This window comes from Triticum urartu, chromosome 4A (assembly GCF_056163025.1).
Source record: "Triticum urartu cultivar PI428250 chromosome 4A, HENAU_Tu73, whole genome shotgun sequence".
Classification (NCBI taxonomy): Eukaryota; Viridiplantae; Streptophyta; class Magnoliopsida; order Poales; family Poaceae; genus Triticum; species Triticum urartu.
In genome coordinates, this window is record NC_141876.1 from 341,856,853 (window position 1) to 341,878,850 (window position 21,998).

General features: G+C 45.4%; 1 protein-coding gene and 1 long non-coding RNA gene across 2 annotated transcripts; one reads left to right on the forward strand and one right to left on the reverse strand.

Annotated features, from left to right (window-relative positions):
• Positions 1-7,609: 7,609 nt before the first annotated feature.
• LOC125553788 (uncharacterized) lies at positions 7,610-8,392 on the reverse strand. The gene has a single exon (XM_048717488.2). It carries the CDS (start codon positions 8,220-8,222, stop codon positions 7,839-7,841), a length of 384 nt encoding a protein of 127 aa, XP_048573445.1. The 5' UTR covers positions 8,223-8,392; the 3' UTR covers positions 7,610-7,838.
• Positions 8,393-19,276: 10,884 nt separating this feature from the next.
• Positions 19,277-19,822, forward strand: LOC125548411 (uncharacterized). The gene is made up of 2 exons (XR_007301076.2): positions 19,277-19,597; positions 19,709-19,822. It is a non-coding gene; the product is annotated as an uncharacterized LOC125548411 (long non-coding RNA).
• Positions 19,823-21,998: the final 2,176 nt, after the last annotated feature.

Consider the following 21,998-nt stretch of genomic DNA (forward strand, 5'->3'; position numbering starts at 1 on the left):
AGAATTGAAAAATAAAGTGGCAAAAGCACAAATCACCAGGAAGAATTTGAAAATGAATGAAGATACTTGAGGGGATTTAGATGCAAGCGAACGAAGAGATCCCGAGCTAATTAGCGAATACTTGAATGATGCACCGGTAAATTTGGAGAACAACGAATGAATAATTCTGAGATGATGGGCTCCGGAGAATCAAACTGAAAAGACTCCTGAATTGCTCCGGATGGGTGAAAAGAATTCTCACAAACAAAAACAATTATGAGACGATGGCATGAAGCTAGAACCATAAGTCTTTGGAAGAACGGGTAAGGATTTAAGAGGAACTCTTCTTCGGTCTTCAATATTCGAGAATGACGACGAGAAACACCACCATGAATTGTTGAGACACTCTGGAATAACGAAGAATATAAAGGTTGGATCAACAACGAAAAGAATTTGAAAGATCTTGGAGAAAAACATATGACTAATGATAATTCATTCTTATGTCAACTTTGAAAGAATTTGAGGATAGCTCCGTGAAATAGAAGAGTCAGGTAAGATCCTGGGAAAAGACCTGTGGGTTAGGGGCCACTCAAAAGATACACCGTTGAACGATTTTAAAGATGGATTGTGCCAGTTGAATTAAATGGCTTGAATGAGATAACATCCTCGAAAGAGCTTGAACGAAAGCAGAGTGGACACACGAATCTTCGAGATATCTTGAGCACTCCGGAACAATTGAATAGCGAGAAATTTTTGATTAAGAGGTGCACCGGCATGAGAAAACATTTAAAACAATGAAAGGAATATGATCAACACCAAAACTTGAATTGCATCCACCGGAGAAGAAATAGAACGAAGAATGTTGAACTTGAAGCTTTGTTAGTATCTTCACGAAAATTCACCGGATCGAAACTTGAAATAAAAAGATGAAGAGACCTCACATCAATAAAATGGATAACGGATTAAGAAATCCGAGTCCTTGAAGAAAAAGGGTGGGAGGGTGGGAAAACAAAGACAACTTGGGCAGATGGAAAGGATACCGTTGAGAAAACTTAGAGTTGATCTTGCGGATGTTGAAAATGATAGGATCCACTAGAAGGGAAGCACATCGCTTGGAAAAGAATTGGCATGACAATCTCGATAAGCAAGAAGGATTGGTATTCACATAGAACACTGCTTAGGAAAGGTATGGAATCAACATTTGACTTCGAAGCAACTCGAATACCACAAACCAAAACAAAACAAAGGATTGGCTTGCAAAATAAGCCAGAAACAAACATATGATAGACCCCATATCGTATCATGTGTCTGTTGAAAAGATATCCTACGTAATACTTGAATTCCCACTTATAAACTCCCGAAACTTTCTGGTTATGCAATCAGGTGTTGGGGATACAGGGGAAGCATAATATCTCACCCAAAACTAGCAAATCCTACATCCAGCTATATCCATCCTTCAACACATAACCAAGAAACCTTCGGAAATCATTTACCTCAACATTCGAAAAGCATCCGTTATACGACTTATGGCAATACTCCCGAACTCCCGCCCCAGTACTGGGTGGCGTCGAGGTTATCTCACCAAGAACTGCATAAAAGAGATTTTCGATGTCGGCGAACTCAGGTATTCCAGAACTGCAATGATAAATTTGTGATGACAACACCTCGGAGCTCAACTCCCCGGGACACTGCCACAACCCCTAAATGTCAGGAGGCACCAAGAACAATGTTCTTGTCACAAAACCATCGGAATGATTCCAAGATACCCGTGTGATCCTAAAAAAATTAGTGAAATTTGAGAAGAGAAGAGTCAAAACTCTACGTCGGGAGGCCTCACCAGAACGACGAAGGGACTAAGGAGTAAAAATAATCCTACTCTCCGATATATATATATATATAATCCTATAAGACTCAAAACATTTTTCTAGACTCAACAACGCCAACGATTCGATCAAGCAGGGGGCTCCTAAGTCAGGGAAGGCTCTGATTACCAACTTGTCACACCCACGATGCGGCTATATCTCCCACGTGTCGCAGCACGACTTAAAGGCATAACCGCATAGTAGGCATGTCGCAAGAGGGGTAATCTTTACACATCCCATGTACTGAATAAGAAAGGGGTAAAGATTTGGCTTACAATCGCCACTTCACACGATACATAAATATAGCATTACATCATCCAGAATACAATCAAGGTCCGACTATGGAACCTAAATAAAAGAAGACTACCCCTAATGCTAGATCCGCCGATCACCCCGACTGGGCTCCACTACTGATCAACTAGAAACAAAAACAACACAACGAACACGATCTTCATCGAGCTCCTCGAGCTCGCTTGCGTCACCTGCACTGGCATCATCGGCACCTGCATCTGAGTATCTGTGAGCCACGAGGACTCAGCAATCTCACACCCTCGCGATCAAGACTATTTAAGCTTATGGGTAGGAAAAGGTAGTGAGATGGAGCTGCAGCAAGCACTAGCATATATGGTGGCTAACTTACGCAAATGAGAGTGAGAAGAGAAGCAAAGCACGGTCGTGAACTAGAAGTGATCAAGAAGTGATCCTGGAACTACTTACGTTCCAACATAACACAAGAACCGTGTTCACTTCCCGGACTCCGCCGAAAAGAGACCATCACGGCTACACACGCGGTTGATGCATTTTAATTAAGGTAAGTGTCAAGTTCTCTACAACCGGATATTAACAAATTCCCATCTGCCCATAACCGCGGGCACGGCTTTCGAAAGTTCAAAACCCTGCAGGGGTGTCCCAACTTAGCCCATCACAAGCTCTCACGGTCAACGAAGGATATTCCTTCTCCCAGGAAGACCCGATCAGACTCGGAATCCCGGTTACAAGACATTTCGACAATGGTAAAACAAGACCAGCAAAGCTTCCCAAATGTGCCGACAAATGCCGATAGGAGCTGCACATATCTCGTTCTCAGGGCACACCGGATAGGTCAAGCTACGAGTAAAACCAACCCTTGAGTTGCCCCGAGGTGGCCCCGCAGGCTGCCCGGTTCGGACCAACACTTAGACAAGCACTGGCCCAGGGGGGTTAAAATAAAGATGACCCTTGGGTTGGCCGACCCAAGGGAAGGGTAATAGGTTGTTAGGCAAATGTAAAACCAAGGTTGGGCCTTGCTGAAGGAGTTTTATTCAAAGCGAACTGTCAAGGGCTTCCCATAACACCCAACCATGTAAGGAACGCAAAATCAAGAAACATAACACCGGTATGACGGAAACTAGGGCGGCAAGAGTGGAACAAAACACCAGGCATAAGGCCGAGCCTTCCACCCTTTACCAAGTATATAGATGCATTAATTAAATAAGAGATATTGTGATATCCCAACATATCCATGTTTCAACATGGAACAATCTTTATCTTCACCTGCAACTAACAACGCTGTAAGAGGGGCTGAGCAAAAGCTGTAACCTAGCCAAACAACGGTTTGCTAGGAAAGGTGGGTTAGAGGCTGACATGGCAAAATGGGAGGCATGATATAGCAAGTGGTAGGTATCGCGGCATAGCAATAGAGCGAACAACTAGCAAGAAGCAAACAACATAGTAAACAACCATCACATAACATGGCATGATGCACAATCAAGTATGATGCATGTCCGGTTTAAATATGCACGGCATGGCAAAGTGCAACAACCAAAACTACAAATTAAGTGGACCTCAATATGCAACGGGTTGCATATTGACGAAACACCACATGACTTATTTAGTTCACTCCCGGTTAGGTACTCAACAATGTTAAATGTTGGCTAACATGGCAAGAGGTGAAGCATGAGTAAAATACACAGTTAGGCATTTTAAATGAGGCCGGAAACATCAAACAACAATTCTGGTAAATCCCCACATGCATAGCAATTTAAAGCAAACAACAATTTTAACATTCTTGATGTTGTTATCATGATGCGGATGAGATTTTCAAGTTTTATGCAATTTTTATTAAAAGTTGACAAGAGCATTATGAAGCATTTGTCACCGTGGTGGAAAGAAAAGAGGTGCCACGGCAACGATAACGAAAACGGATACCGATGCAAAAGGAAGTGGGTGAGAGTGTGTCAAGAGATGGTGGGGCGATCCCGGTAGCCGGGTGTCCCACATGACGATGGCAAGGAAACAAGGAACGTGCAAGGATCAGATCGGGCATGGGGCAAACACAGGCATCTCATACAACACATCACAAGCGTTCATTGTTTTACGGTCGTCATGGTACTTGACGAAGGGGTACTTGACGAATAACGGTCGTCGTGGTACTTGGTGAAATCTTCGGAGATGGACTTGACGCATGAAAGGTCTTCAGTGCCACGGTACTTGTCAGGTCATCATGTGGACGTACTTTCGAAGAGGAACTTGTCGCGTCCCAAAATGAGCAAGGAAAAAGCCCTCGTTCAACGGTGCTCAAACTTGACGAAATCCACGAACTGTTATTGGCGTATCCTGGTCTTGGAGAGGTCTATGGAAAAGAACTTGGCGTTCACGGAGACAAGGAGCCGCGGTCTTGGCGTCGAGCAGGGGTGCGAAGGCCAACGAGGGGCGAGGTGGACGCTGTTGTTGCCTGCCAGGAGGCGAAGCAAGGCGGGAGGATGCCGGTGGAGTAGGGTCGGCCTAGGCGTGAAGCAGCGACCTGAGCAGGGAGCAGGGAGGCCGGAAGGCGCGTTCTGGGAGGCGCCGTGCAGGTTGTCGGCGAGGGCAACGGAGAGGTCCGGCTCGCCGGGCCGACGGACGGCAGGGCAAGGGCCAGCGCGGAGCGGGGCTCGAGCGCTGCAAAGGGAGAAGGACGGCGGGAGCTGCAGGGTGCCGGCGATGCTGATGGTCTCACGGGCCATGCCGGGCGACGGACGCAACTCGGGGGAGGCGCGGATGCGGGGCCTCGCTGGTGGCCTGCTGGACGGGCGTGAGGAAGGAGACGCTCGGAGGAGGCTCGCGGGCAGGCAGCAGCGCAGCTGCACAGGGCTCCGGCGACGCGAAGACTTGGCGCGGGGTGACGGCGCCATGGGAGGTGCGCTGTAGAGGGAGAGAGGGAGGCGCGCGGGATCGAGAGGTGAGGAGGGGATCGAGCGAATGGAGATGGGATCGGGCCTCTCCTGGCGGCGCGAGGTGGAGACGAGGGAGAGAGGAGAGAAGCTCGCTAGGGTTAGTGGCGGTTAAGGTGGGCCGGCGCAGGAGGCCCAGTGGAGAAGGGAGTGGTGAGAGGCCTGGTTGCTGGGCTGCGGGAAAGGGTGGCCTAGGTGGGCCGGCTTGGAGGGAGGCCCAAGTGGGCTGCGGCTGGTCTGAAGCTCCTGTTTCCTCTCTCTAATTTTCTTCAAGCAGAAAATAAAGAGAAAAGCACAGGGGAAAAGGAGAGGTGTATGAGAAATATAAAAATATCCTCATGACCTTGAATTCATGCCCTATTTGATAAAATTGGTTTGGACATCTTTAGAGGTAGAAAAATAAAACAAGTTTAAATATCATTCAAACTTGAGGCATTTTCGAACCTAACCAAAACAACTCCAAAGGATCTGAAATTTGACAGAGAGGTTAAAGGAAAGGTGTATGGTTAATAGGAAAAGAATGAACATTTATGGACGACAGAAAATGGCACTTGCAAAAATGAAAGGAATAAGAAAGAAGAAGGCAGTGATGACACATGGGTAGATTTTAGAGAGATGGGAAGGGGTTGATACAAATGACAAGAATAGAGCAAGACAACATCATGAAGAATGCAATGCACATGGTGATAAAGATGAAATGCAAAATGGCAAGAGGCACGATGCAAAGCAAACAATGATGACATGATCAAATGCAACAAATAAACAAACATGACAACAACAGTGAATAACTGAAAGACACCTGACGCATCGGTCTCGGGGCGTCACAGTTAGCTAGGGTTCGGAGGGGTGCGGGGCTGGGCTACAGATGGGTCGGCGGAGAGGGAAACGGCCATAGGCCTGGTCGGCTGGGCTGCTGGTTGTGCTCTCTCTCTCCCTCATATTTTCTTTAACAGAAAACAATAGAGAGAAGGAAAAGGAAGAGGGAGGTTTAGGGAAAGGAATTTGAACTCGGGGACAATTTTCCTGGTCTCACAAAAATGAGTTTGACCCAAGAAAATTAGAAATGGCATGATCGAAAGATATAAATTCAAACTCATTTGAATTTAATTCAAATGAGTTTGAACTAAGACTTGGTAAAAGAAAGGGCCATAAATGTTTGGATTTTTAGAGGAGCCTCGATGAAAGAGATAAAGAATTGTTGCCAAGGTTTGAAGGTGAAACTTGAAACAGAAGATGCATGAAAATAAAATACAAGTGTGTTATGGTTAATTCCAAAATAATGAAATATTTATTGTAGCTCTCTAAATATCGAGAGGATATATTATAAAAATAAATCGCTATGTGAATTCCCTCAATTTAAATGGATCAAAGATCCATACGATTTATTTAAGTTAAGTTTTTTCTTAAAAGGGTTGCAAGATGATATGATGCAATGCACATGATGTAAAGATGAATGCGACAAATAAATAATTAACACAACTGACACGTAAAACATGAAAGGCATCTGGAGCATCGATCTTGGGGCGTTACATAAATAGAGAGAAGAAAGATTTTATCCAGTTTTATGAATTCTTTTTTGTTATGTTAAGTTTTTTTTTTAAAAGGGTTGCAAGATGATATGATGCAATGCACATGATGTAAAGATGAATACGATAAATAAATAAATAAATAACACAACTGACACGTAAAACATGAAAGGCATCTGGAGCATCGATCTTGGGGCGTTACCTAAATAGAGAGAAGAAAGGTTTTATCCAGTTTTATGAATTCTTTTTTGTTATGTCTGAGTGTTTAATATACCATACTCATAATATTTTATGTTTCTCATTACGTTTTGATGCAAAGAAGCAGGGCCAGTTTCAGAGCTACCTGCTCTCCCACACACATATGGGCCAAGAGAAATGCAGTTGGGGAGGATAATTGTAGAAACAAAAATACATTTTAGCAGTATTTTTTTCTCGAGAAAACACAAAAGAGTTTGTGTTTTATTACATTGAACAGGAAGACATCAGGGGTAAGGAGGGGTCGCGCGCACACGCACACACGCACTAGCTTTGTGCTTATGTTTAAAGCTTCCGACACTGATTTTGAGCATCCGGGAAATTGTCTCGACTCATTCTTATTACAAAAACAAGTGATATGTTCAGGAAACATTTTACTTTGATGTAATCCTCTCATATGAAAATCTTTTTGAGCTTAATTATGCCAACAAGCACCATGTGTCATTTTTAGTAATGAGTTTTATCCAAATTCCAAAGTGAACATGTTCATACACAAAACTATAGCTTTTCTCCAATGTGCTAATGTTGTTTTCTAATTTATCGTGCTAAATATATGTGGCTATGAAAGGCATTAACTTCTAATCCTATATTATCCAAATATCATCTAGCTTCTGCTTAGGCAATCCCTACAGCTACAAAGGAGATGTGACTATCCTTTGTTGTGGTGGGTGTTCATGCGCTCTGGTGGGTGATAACCCCTACCGTAACAACCTACTGAACCGGCAACTACCAGAAGTCAAAATACAATACGGTACATGGAGGAAGAGACCACCATCAAAGGTAGAAAAGAGGCCGGTAAAAAAAAAGGCGCGGCAAGGCGCGCGTCCCCTTCTAGTAGATATAGACAAGCACATGGACCCATGCAGCACAGAGCCTTCAGCCTTAAGCCCTTAACGCAGAGCAAACCAACACGGCGAGTAGCTACCAGTTAATTTACACCGCACTTTTACACCCAGGCCCAGCCATCAAACGGAAACTGCCAAAACAACCCCGAGATCAGACTCTACCCACCTACTGGCAGGCGCCTACTCGTCGTCGTCTCCGCCGCCGCCGAAGAGCGCGGAGCGGTAGTAGAGGAGGGCGAGGATGAGAAGCAGCATGAGCGCCACGCCGATGGGGGAGCCCCCGACGCGGTGCACGGCGTCGGGCGAGCCGCCGAAGGCGAACACGTCGGCGAACGCCGCGGCACCGCGGTCGGAGGAGAGAAGGCGGATGAGGAGGAGGAGGCCCACGGGGAGGAGGAGCAGGCCCACGGGGCTGAGCAGCTCGGCGATGGCGTCGGTGACCGCCTCGCCGCCGTCGCCCAGGAAGAGCGGGCCCGCCACCACCAGCCCCACCACCACCGCCAGCAGCAGCCCGTGCGGCGCCCCGCGCGGGCCCCCGTAGTACTGCTCCTCCGCCATTGACATCGCCTTCTCTCTCGCCCTCTTACCTGTACCTGGGGCGATAATTGTGCGAGGCTGCGGTGACGGGTGTGGGCAGAGTGAGTAGTCGAGCCTTTAGAGAGTGAGGGCAGGGGTGGGAGTGTGAAATGATGAACTAGCAGTAGCGGAGATAGGCATGTGACGGGGAGGGGTGGGGCGGGGTGGATCACATGAAGGAAAGCGGTGGGGTGGTGGTACTGGTAACGCAAGGCCACTGAATGTGGGTTCCACGCGGGGTGAGCTTTATTAGGGTGGAGCCACCCACAGTGGCACGGCCTGCGTGCTCAGAAGATCGTTTTTTTTTTTGTGCTCAAACGTAAAGATCGTTCTTTTTTTTTTTTATCATCGGATTAGGAGGGCGTTCTTAGTAAAAGGGAGAGGTGATATGCGTTTGATCACGGGATAGTCGTGATGATTATTGTTGAGTAATGTGATTGTATTAGAAACATAAATTAGATTAAGAAATATTTTGGCTTGCCTTGTACTTTAAATAGATCATGTACTCATATATATATATATATATATATATATATATATATATATATATAGTTATATTCCTATAAACATAAATTAGTTACATTCCCATGTACTTTAAATGATCATGTACTATTCATCACCTAGGATGCAGAATAAATTATTCTTTACCCGAGGTAATCTTATAATCATTTCATAATTAAATTATGTTTTGAATTCAAATAGTTACATTCCTATTGATTCACTACATAAAATTTGACATAAAAAATAAAAATATAGGTCATAAGACAAGAAAATTTATAGTTTATGTGTATTTTAGACTATGTTTTTATGTTTGTAATTTTACATAATATAAAATATTTTTTACGGTGATTATATATTTTCTTACGGTCTCTTTTTGCGTCGGAAATAAGACAAAACTTACGGAACGTAAAATTACGATGCATTGATGGTAAAATAGAGGGGGGTGAAGAATAACTATTCCTCACCCAGGGTGACGAATAGCGCGACCTTATATATATATATATATATATATATATATATATACTAGTAAATATGTCCGTGCGTTGCAACGGGAGAAAACAAACTCCACATGCCCTTACCTAATAAGTATGGCTAAAGACCTCACCCTTCACGGCCCACGTTGACCTACCCGACACACATAAATTTGTCCTTATTCGCTCCTCGGACCAAACCCTTGCCGCTCCACTTCGTCACCCAAACTCCCGTTCGGTGATTTTTGGTCTTCTCCGGCACGGCAGGTAGAGGATCCGAGCCCTACACTTCCAGATCCATTGATCCGGTGCTCGTTGCACAGGGCCCCGAGGAGGAGATGACGTCGCCGCTCCCTGGAGGAGGCCACTCGACGGTAGTGCTCAGACTTTTTCTGTCGAGATCCATTGCTTCCACCCAAATGGCGCATGGATCTGCCGCGAGGTGTGTCCCGGTGACGACGGAAGCCCTCGTGACAGTGGACGTTCGTGAGGCAGTGTTGCATTATCCGGTGCCCGGTATGGTGTACCAGTCCGGGCGCCGCTACCGCGTCATGGTGGACGTCGCTGGCTCCATCCTAGACGGATCAATCATCGATCTCACGTCCACTGACATCGCGAAGGTTCTGGACTCTAACGAGGAAGAGTGGGACATGGGAGACGGCCGCACCTTGAGTCTTGCGAGCCGGTGCATGTCCCATGTCCTATTCTGTCTCGCCGGTGACCGGAGCAACACTTTGAGGGGTGCAGTCGACCGTCGGATATGGACACAGCGGACGTACGGGCTCTGCTTAGATTAGGTTTTAGGTGTCGTAATAGTATGGATTTATTAATTTCTTAATTGAATTGAGGTATCCCATTGTGGAAGAAATTATTTGAGGCATGACCGGTCAGTGTCCACGGACGCGCCCTCGTAGGCGTTTGAGGGGTCGGATTTGCTGTATCCGGCTGAAGATGCTCTTAGTATGGGCTCTACTTCGATTAGGTTTTACGTGTCATGTAATAGTATGGATTTATTAGATTTCTTAATTAAATTGAGGTATCCAGTTATGAAAGGGATTATTCGAGGCATAACCGGTCAGTGCCATGGACGTTCTCTCGTTATTGTTTGAGGGGTCGAATTTGCTGTATTCGGCTTAAGATGCTCTTAGTGTTGGGGAACGTTGCAGAAAACAAAAAATTTCCTACGGTTTCACCAAGATCCATCTAGGAGTTCATCTAGCAACGAGTGATTGGATTGCATCTACATACCTTTGTAGATCACGCGCGGAAGCGTTCAAAGAACGGGGATGAGGAAGTCGTACTCGACGTGATCCAAATCACCGGAGATCCTAGCGCCGAACGGACGGCACCTCCGCGTTCAACACACGTACGGTCAGCGTGACGTCTCCTCCTTCTTGATCCAGCAAGGGGGAAGGAGAGGTTGAGGAAGATGGCTCCAGCAGCAGCACGACGGCGTGGTGGTGATGGAGCTGCAGTACTCCGGCTGGGCTTCGCCAAGCACTATGGAGGAGGAGGATGTGTTGGAGAGGGAGAGGGAGGCACCAAAGGCGTGGGGTGAGAGGCCCTCCTTCCCCCACTATATATAGGGAGCCTAGGGGGGCGCCGGCCCTAGGAGATGCAATCTCCTAGGGGGGCGGCGGTCAAGGGAGGAATCCCTCCTCCCCAAGGCACCCAGGAGGTGCCTCCCCCCTTTAGGACTCTTCCTTTCTTGATCTCTTGGCGCATGTGCCTCTTGGGGCTGGTGCCCTTGGCCCATACAGGCCAAGGCGCACACCCCTACAGCCCATGTGGCCCCCCGGGGCAGGTGGCCCCACCCGGTGGACCCCCGGGACCCTTTCGGTGGTCCCGGTACAATACCGGTGACCCCGAAACTTGTCCCGATGCCCGAAATAGCACTTCCTATACATAATTCTTTACCTCCGGACCATTCCGGAACTCCTCGTGACGTCCGGGATCTCATCCGGGACTCCGAACAACATTCGGGTTACTGCATATACATATCCCTACAACCCTAGCATCACCAAACCTTAAGTGTGTAGACCCTACGGGTTCGGGAGACATGTAGACATGACCGAGACGACTCTCCGGCCAATAACCAACAGCGGGATCTGGATACCCATGTTGGCTCCCACATGCTCCTCGATGATCTCATCGGATGAACCACGATGTCGAGGATTCAATCAATCCCGCATACAATTCCCATCGTCAATCGGTATGTTACTTGCCCGAGATCCGATCGTCGGTATCCCAATACCTCGTTCAATCTCGTTACCGGCAAGTCACTTTACTCGTACCGTAATGCATGATCCCGTGACCAGACACTTGGTCACTTTGAGCTCATTATGATGATGCATTACCGAGTGGGCCCAGTGATACCTCTCCGTCATATGGAGTGACAAATCCCAGTCTTGATCCGTGTCAACCCAACAGTCACTTTCGGAGATACCCGTAGTATACCTTTATAGTCACCCAGTTACGTTGTGACGTTTGGTACACCCAAAGCACTCCTACGGTATCCGGGAGTTACACGATCTCATGGTCTAAGGAAAAGATACTTGACATTGGAAAACTCTAGCAAACGAACTATACGATCTTGTGCTATGTTTAGGATTGGGTCTTGTCCATCACATCATTCTCCTAATGATGTGATCTCGGTATCAATGACATCCAATGTCCATAGTCAGGAAACCATGACTATCTGTTGATCAACGAGCTAGTCAACCAGAGGCTTACTAGGGACATGTTGGTGTCTATTATTCACACATGTATTACGATTTCCGGATAACACAATTATAGCATGAATAAAGACAATTATCATGAACAAGGAAATATAATAATAATGCTTTTATTATTGCCTCTAGGGCATATTTCCAACAGTCTCCCACTTGCACTAGAGTCAATAATCTAGTTACATTGTGACGAATCGAACACCCATGGAATTCTGGTGTTGATCATGTTTTGCTCTAGGGAGAGGTTTAGTCAACGGATCTGCTACATTCGGGTCCGTATGTACTTTACAAATATCTATGTCTCCATCTTGAACATTTTTACGAATGGAGTTGAAGCGACGCTTGATGTGCCTTGTCTTCTTGTGAAACCTGGGCTCCTTGGCAAGTGCAATAGCTCCAGTGTTGTCACAGAAGAGCTTGATTGGCCCCGACGCATTGGGTATGACTCATAGGTTGGTGATGAACTCCTTCACCCAAATTGCTTCATGCGCTGCCTCCGAGGCTGCCATGTACTCCGCTTCACATGTAGATCCCGCCACGACGCTCTGCTTGCAACTGCACCAGCTTACTGCCCCACCATTCAAAATATACACGTATCCGGTTTGTGACTTTGAGTCATCCTGATCTGTGTCGAAGCTAGCGTCGACGTAACCCTTTACGACGAGCTCTTCGTCACCTCCATAGACGAGAAACATTTCCTTAGTCCTTTTCAGGTACTTCAGGATATTCTTGACCGCTGTCCAGTGTTCCTTGCCGGGATTACTTTGGTACCTACCTACCAAACTTACGACAAGGTTTACATCAGGTCTGGTACACAGCATGGCATACATAATAGAACCTATGGCTGAGGCATAGGGGATGACACTCATCTCTTCTATATCTTCTGCCGTGGTCGGACATTGAGCTGAGCTCAATTTCACACCTTACAACACAGGCAAGAACCCCTTCTTAGACTGATCCATATTGAACTTCTTCAATATCTTATCAAGGTATGTGCTTTGTGAAAGACCTATGAGGCGTCTTGATCTGTCTCTATAGATCTTGATGCCTAATATATAAGCAGCTTCTCCAAGGTCCTTCATTGAAAAACTCTTATTCAAGTAGGCCTTAATGCTGTCCAAAAGCTCTATATCATTTCCCATCAAAAGTATGTCATCTACATATAATATGAGAAATGCTACAGAGCTCCCACTCACTTTCTTGTAAACACAGGCTTCTCCATAAGTCTGCATAAACCCAAACGCTTTGATCATCTCATCAAAGCGAATGTTCCAACTCCGAGATGCTTGCACCAGCCCATAAATCGAGCGTTGGAGCTTGCACACCTTGTCAGCATACTTAGGATCGACAAAACCTTCCGGCTGCATCATATACGATTCTTCCTTAAGGAAACCATTAAGGAATGCCGTTTTGACGTCCATTTGCCATATTTCATAATCACATAATGCGGCAATTGCTAACATGATTCGGACGGACTTCAGCTTCGCTACCGGTGAGAAAGTCTCATCGTAGTCAATCCCTTGAACTTGTCGATAACCCTTAGCGACAAGCCGAGCTTTATAGATGGTCACATTACCATCCGCGTCTGTCTTCTTCTTAAAGATCCATTTATTTTCTATGGCTCGCCGCTCTACGGGCAAGTCAGTCAAAGTCCATACTTCGTTTTCATACATGGATCCTATCTCGGATTTCATGGCTTCCAGCCATTTGTCGGAATCCGGGCCCGCCATCGCTTCTTCATAGTTCGAAGGTTCACCGTTGTCTAACAACATGATTTCCAAGACAGGGTTGCCGTACCACTCTGGTGCGGAACGTGTCCTTGTGGACCTTCGAATTTCAGTAGGAGCTTCATCAGAAGTATCTTGATCATCATCATTAACTTCCTCTCTAGTCGGTGCAGGCACCTCAGGAACATTTTCTTGAGCTGCGCCACTTTCCGGTTCAAGAGGTAATACTTCATCAAGTTCTACTTTCCTCCCACTTACTTCTTTCGAGAGAAACTCCTTCTCTAGAAAGGATCCATTCTTGGCAACAAAGACCTTGCCTTCGGATCTAAGGTAGAAGGTATACCCAATAGTTTCTTTAGGGTATCCTATGAAGACGCATTTTTTCGACTTGGGTTCGAGCTTTTCAGGTTGAAGTTTCTTGACATAAGCATCGCATCCCCAAACTTTTAGAAACGACAACTTAGGTTTCTTCCCAAACCATAATTCATACGGTGTCGTCTCAACGGATTTCGACGGAGCCCTATTTAAAGTGAATGCGGCAGTCTCTAAAGCATAGACCCAAAAAGATAGCGGTAAAATCGGTAAGAGACATCATAGATCGCACCATATCTAATAGAGTGCGATTACGACGTTCGGACACACCATTACGCTGAGGTGTTCCAGGCGGCGTGAGTTGTGAAACTATTCCACATTTTCTTAAGTGTGTGCCAAACTCGTGACTCAAGTATTCTCCTCCACGATCCGATCGTAGGAACTTGATTTTCCTGTCACGTTGATTCTCAACCTCACTCTGAAATTCCTTGAACTTTTCAAAGGTTTCAGACTTGTGTTTCATTAAGTAGACATACACATATCTACTCAAGTCATTAGTGAGGGTGAGAACATAATGATAGCCACCGCGAGCCTCAACGCTCATTGGACCGCACACATCAGTATGTATGATTTCCAATAAGTTGGTTGCTCGCTCCATTGTTCCTGAGAACGGAGTCTTGTTCATTTTACCCATGAGGCATGGTTCGCACGTGTCAAATGATTCGTAATCAAGAGACTCTAAAAGTCCATCTGCATGGAGCTTCTTCATGCGTTTGACACCTATGTGACCAAGGCGGCATTGCCACAAGTAGGTGGGACTATCATTATCAATCTTACATCTTTTGGTATTCACACTATGAATATGTGTAGCATTATGCTCGAGATTCATTAAGAATAAACCATTCACCATCGGAGCATGACCATAAAACATATCTCTCATATAAATAGAACAACCATTATTCTCAGATTTAAATGAGTAGCCATCTCATATTAAACGAGATCCTGATACAATGTTCATGCTCAAACTTGGCACTAAATAACAATTATTGAGGTTCAAAACTAATCCCGTAGGTAAATGTAGAGGTAGCGTGCCGACGGCGATCACATCGACCTTGGAACCATTCCCGACGCGCATCGTCACCTCGTCCTTCGCAAGTCTCCGCTTATTCCGCAACTCCTGCTTTGAGTTACAAATGTGAGCAACTGCACCGGTATCAAATACCCAGGAGCTACTACGAGTACTGGTAAGGTACACATCAATTACATGTATATCACATATACCTTTCGTTTTGCCGGCCTTCTTGTCTGCTAAGTATTTGGGGCAGTTCCGCTTCCAGTGACCACTTTCCTTGCAATAAAAGCACTCAGTCTCGGGCTTGGGTCCATTCTTTGGCTTCTTCCCGGCAGCTTGTTTGCCGGGCGCGGCAACTCCCTTGCCGTCCTTCTTGAAGGCTTTCTTACCCTTGCCCTTCTTGAACTTAGTGGTTTTATTCACCATCAACACTTGATGTTCCTTTTTGACTTCTACCTCTGCTGATTTCAGCATTGCAAATACTTCAGGAATGGTCTTTTCCATCCCCTGCATATTCAAGTTCATCATAAAGCTCTTGTATCTCGGTGGAAGCGACTGAAGGATTCTGTCAATGACCGCGTCATCCGGGAGATTAACTCCCAGCTGAGTCAAGCGGTTATGCAACCCAGACATAGTGAGTATGTGCTCACTGACAGAACTGTTTTCCTCCATCTTACAGCTGAAGAATTTGTCGGAGACTTCATATCTCTCGACCCGGGCATGAGCTTGGAAAACCATTTTCAGCTCTTCGAACATCTCATATGCTCCGTGTCTCTCAAAACGCTTTTGGAGCCCCGGCTCTAAGCTGTAAAGCATGCCGCACTGAACGAGGGAGTAGTCATCGGTACGTGCCTGCCAAGCGTTCATAACGTCTTGTTCTGCAGGGAGAACAGGTGCGTCACCCACCGGTGCTTGTAGGACATAATCTTTCTTGGCAGCTATGAGGATGATCCTCAGGTTCCGGACCCAGTCCATGTAGTTGCTGCCATCGTATTTCAGCTTGGTTTTCTCTAGGAACGCATTGAAGTTGAGGACTACGTTGGCCATTTGATCTACAAGACATATTGTAAAAAATTTAGACTAAGTTCATGATAATTAAGTTCATCTAATCAAATTATTCAATGAACTCCCACTTAGATAGACATCCCTCCTGTAATCTAAGTATAACATGATCCGAGTTAACTAGGCCGTGTCCGATCATCACGTGAGACGGACTAGTCAACATCGGTGAACATCTTCATGTTGATCATATCTTCTATACGACTCATGCTCGACCTTTCGGTCTTCTGTGTTCTGAGGCCATGTCTGTACATGCTAGGCTCGTCAAGTCAACCTAAGTGTTTGCATGTGTAAATCTGTCTTACACCCGTTGTATGTGAACGTTGGAATCTATCACACCCGATCATCACATGGTGCTTCGAAACAACAAACTGTCGTAATGGTGCACAGTTAGGGGGAACACTTTCTTGAAATTATTATGAGGGATCATCTTATTTACTACCATCGTTCTAAGCAAACAAGATGTACAAAACATGATAAACATCAGATGCAATCAAATAATAACAGTGACATGATATGGCCAATATCACATAGCTCCTTTGATCTCCATCTTGGGGCTCCATGATCATCTTGTCACCGGCATGACACCATGATCTCCATCATCATGATCCATGAAGTTGCTCGCCAACTATTACTTCTACTACTACGGCTAACGCGTTTAGCAATAAAGTAAAGTAATTTACATGGCGTTTCTCAATGACACGCAGGTCATACAAAAATAAAGACAACTCCTATGGCTCCTGCCGGTTGTCATACTCATCGACATGCAAGTAGTGATTCCTATTACAATAGCATGAACATCTCATACATCACATATATTTCATTCATCATTCATCACAACTTTGGCCATATCATATCACAAAGCACTTGCTGCAAAAACAAGTTAGACGTCCTCTAATTGTTGTTGCAAGTTTTACGTGGCTGAAAAAGGGCTCTAGCAAGAACGTTTTCTTACCTACGTTAAAGCCACAACGTGATTTGTCAACTTCTATTTACCCTTCATAAGGACCCTTTTCATCGAATCTGCTCCAACTAAAGTGGGAGAGACAGACACCCGCCAGCCACCTTATGCAACTTGTGCATGTTAGTCGGTGGAACCGGTCTCACGTAAGCGTACGTGTAAGGTTGGTCCGGGCCGCTTCATCCCACAATACCGTTGAAGAAAGATAAGACTAGTAGCAGCAAGAAAGTTGACAACATCAACGCCCACAACAAATTGTGTTCTACTCGTGCAACAGAACTACGCATAGACCTAGCTCATGATGCCACTGTTGGGGAACGTTGCAGAAAACAAAAAAATTCCTATGGTTTCACCAAGATCCATCTAGGAGTTCATCTAGCAACGAGTGATTGGATTGCATCTACATACCTTTGTAGATCACGCGCGGAAGCGTTCAAAGAACGGGGATGAGGAAGTCGTACTCGACGTGATCCAAATCACCGGAGATCCTAGCGCCGAACGGACGGCACCTCCGCGTTCAACACACGTACGGTCAGCGTGACGTCTCCTCCTTCTTGATCCAGCAAGGGGGAAGGAGAGGTTGAGGAAGATGGCTCCACCAGCAGCACGACGGCGTGGAGGTGATGGAGCTACAGTACTCCAGCTGGGCTTCGCCAAGCACTATGGAGGAGGAGGATGTGTTGGAGAGGGAGAGGGAGGCACCAAAGGCATGGGGTGAGAGGCCCTCCTTCCCCCACTATATATAGGGAGCCTAGGGGGGCACCGGCCCTAGGAGATGCAATCTCCTAGGGGGGCGGCGGCCAAGGGAGGAATCCCTCCTCCCCAAGGCACCTAGGAGGTGCCTTCCCCCTTTAGGACTCTTCCTTTCTTGATCTCTTGGCGCATGGGCCTCTTGGGGCTGGTGCCCTTGGCCCATACAAGCCAAGGCGCACACCCCTACAGCCCATGTGGCCCCCCGGGGCAGGTGGCCCCACCCGGTGGACCCCCGGGACCCTTCCGGTGGTCCCGGTACAATACCGGTGACCCCGAAACTTGTCCCGATGCCCGAAATAGCACTTCCTATATATAATTCTTTACCTCCGGACCATTCCGGAACTCCTCGTGACGTCCGGGATCTCATCCGGGACTCCGAACAACATTCGAGTTACTGCATATACATATCCCTACAACCCTAGCATCACCGAACCTCAACTGTGTAGACCCTATGGGTTCGGGAGACATGTAGACATGACCGAGACGACTCTCCGGCCAATAACCAACAGCGGGATCTGGATACCCATGTTCGCTCCCACACTCTCCTCGATGATCTCATCGGATGAACCACGATGTCGAGGATTCAATCAATCCCGCATACAATTCCCTTCGTCAATCGGTATGTTACTTGCCCGAGATCCGATCGTCGGTATCCCAATACCTCGTTCAATCTCGTTACCGGCAAGTCACTTTACTCGTACCGTAATGCATGATCCCGTGACCAGACACTTGGTCACTTTGAGCTCATTATGATGATGCATTACCGAGTGGGCCCAGTGATACCTCTCCGTCATATGGAGTGACAAATCCCAGTCTTGATCCATGTCAACCCAACAATCACTTTGGGAGATACCCGTAGTATACCTTTATAGTCACCCAGTTACGTTGTGACGTTTGGTACACCCAAAGCACTCCTACGGTATCCGAGAGTTACACGATCTCATGGTCTAAGGAAAAGATACTTGACATTGGAAAACTCTAGCAAACGAACTATACGATCTTGTGCTATGTTTAGGATTGGGTCTTGTCCATCACATCATTCTCCTAATGATGTGATCTTGGTATCAATGACATCCAATGTCCATAGTCAGGAAACCATGACTATCTGTTGATCAACGAGCTAGTCAACTAGAGCCTTACCAGGGACATGTTGGTGTCTATGTATTCACACATGTATTACGATTTCCGGATAACACAATTATAGCATGAATAAAGAAAATTATCATGAACAAGGAAATATAATAATAATGCTTTTATTATTGCCTCTAGGGCATATTTCCAACACTTAGTACGTGTTCATCCTGTCCCCGGCGTACCGCATGTTTGCCTCGTGTCACAAGCTCCTTTTGGTAAGTGGGCGGCCACGGGCTCCACGAAGTAGCTCTTGGTCACGTGGTTGAGGCCACACATCCTTTCCCTAATGAGGAGAGAGGATTCTAGAGGAGGATCTCATCCCCACCCGAGCTTCTTCTGCCACCTCGACACCACACGACCCCGCTGCCATCAGAGACATTGATGAGCCGCCGCCGTCTCCCAAGTCGCCTGCCGACCTCCGCCTCCTCTCCTTATTCTCCCATCTCTCTTCTCTCATATCTGACCTTTCTCTCCCGTGCAGCTTCCACCTCCCTCCAGATCCACACTTTGTCGGGCGGAGGGAGCGGGGCAGAGCCTCCAGCATCGCTGGGAGCAATGGCCCATGCCCGGCGGCACTGAGGTGGCACATCACAATATGAAGCACCGCTCCCGATCCATAGGTTTGTGGGCGGCACATCCATGGTGGTTAGTGGCCCGGAGAGTGATTTTAAGTTGCCGCCTCTTTTTGTCTAGGGATTTGGTTGACGCGTTTGATTTTCGTCTATGGCTTCGATCCAAGGATTTGGCTTCAGTCAGGAGACTTGGGTCAAAGGCAAGCCCACGGAAGTCAGCTCCAATCCAGTCTTCTAAGCAGGGGTGTGGGAACTGAGGCCTGCTCAAGGTGCTATCAGTTTTTTTTCTCTGACCATGGTGATTTCGTGTCTTTGAACACTTTGGTTCAATGTGACAATGCATAAATTCGAAAGATTGCTTGATTTTTTTTCTTCCCTTTTTTAGATAAATTGATTGTATGAACCAGTTGTAGCGTCAAATTGTATTTGTATGAACTATGCATCAATGTATTTTTAGGATCACAGCCCAAGGCACAAAAACCAGTTGCTGTAAATGGTATAAATACAGAACCTGATAATAGTCTTTCATTTAGATGCTACAATTTCTGGTGGCGGCTCGCATAGCTTGCACCATGTTTTTCTTTAACTTCTTCCCTTCCTTTTTATTTCTCTGTCATGTATCATGTGTGTTCCAATTCGAGTCCCTATAAATAATCGAGGGTCTTTCTCCTAGTTCTTTCCTTCCCTTTTACTTCTTTGTCACGTCTCATGTCGTTTGAGATGCAGTTGTCCTCAAAGAAATTTTCTTCCTTTATTTCTCTGTCATGTCGGTCCTTAACCTGGGCTCATTGGTTTTCAAGTTAGCTCCTTAATACCGAGAAAATCAAAGACATATATGAATTGGAGAAATTCTATGTAAGAAACCGAGGCGGGACTATTGTAGAACAATCCTTGCTTGCAGCCGAGGTGGGCTAGCTCGATCGGTTTTAATAATTTTAGAAGGTGAAAGGATTAGAAATTTAGAGAAATGCATCTTGCTTTATTAGTAGGTAATAGATATAGATGTAGATGTGTCTGCTACTCCTAAGATAGTTGTTTAAATCTGATCTGTTGTTTCTAGAATATGTGGATGACTGAATCATGTCAAGATTTGGCCTCGTGTATGCTATCTTCTATTTCTAACCATAGAACACCGAGGTATCTTTGGAAAGGAAATAACATGATGAGCATTGAACCTGACTGTGAGTGAATAACCACCACCCCTAACTAAAAAAAGTAATGATATTGGCATCTATATTACTGAAAGTACAGTACACATAAGCTATATATACTTTCAGTTTTACTACTGGGAAAGGCTTGTTGCACTTCAGTATACACAATAGTACATGCTTTAACCTGTCAAATATGTATTGTCATAAACAAAGAAAAAATGTATTTGATTTGCCATGGAACTACTTGAAATCGAAGATATGGACAATGGTGCAGCACACAAATCAAATCAGCATCACATCTTAAACTGAGGTATGTTTATGATCAGTCTGAAACTCAACTCGATAGGCTGAATATAAACAATGAAACACAGGTTTTAGTGAGATTCTCAGATTCACACAGGAAAGTTGCTTGGAACTTTAACTGAAAAAAAATCATGTTATTATTTAGACCCCTTTGTAGTGGAGCATATGTATAATGTGAGAAGTAGATATAGGATAAACATATAGCTAGGAGTATAAGGATTTTTTGCACTTGTCAGAGTAAATATATTTGAATAGCTCTACTTCTAACTCAGCTAACCAATCAACATCATATATTTATTAGAACTGTCATAAACTCTGAAGGTATATCCTGTAGTACTAAATTTTTTTTGCCTTTAGGAATTTAGTCTGCTGCTATGAAGTTCAAAGCAATTTTGTTCATTCTCCGACTCCTGCATTCTTTTCAATCGTCGTGCAGAAAAAGGGGATTTGAAAATAAAGCTTCGATGGCATGCAGAAACAGAGCATGTGGTTGGATCAACAATAGAACAACCTACGGTATATGCTTCATTTTGTTTGGATTCAGAAAATTGTTGGAAATATGCCCTAGAGGCAATAATAAAAGGATTATTATTATATTTCCTTGTTCATGATAATTGTCTTTTATTCATGCTATAATTGTGTTATCCGGAAATCGTAATACATGTGTGAATACATAGACACCAACATGTCCCTAGTAAGCCTCTAGTTGACTAGCTCGTTGATCAACAGATAGTCATGGTATCCTGACTATGGACATTGGATGTCATTGATAACGAGATCACATCATTAGGAGAATGATGTGATGGACAAGACCCAATCCTAAACATAGCACAAGATCGTATAGTTCGTTTGCTAGAGTTTTTCCAATGTCAAGTATCTTTTCCTTAGACCATGAGATCGTGTAACTCCCGGATACCGTAGGAGTGCTTTGGGTGTACCAAACGTCACAACGTAACTGGGTGACTATAAAGGTATACTACGGGTATCTCCGAAAGTATCTGTTGGGTTGACATGGATCAA

Coding starts and splice junctions, on each gene's coding strand:
- LOC125553788 (XM_048717488.2), bottom strand. CDS start 8,222: ATGTCAATGGCGGAGGAGCAGTACTACGGGGGCCCGCGCGGGGCGCCG.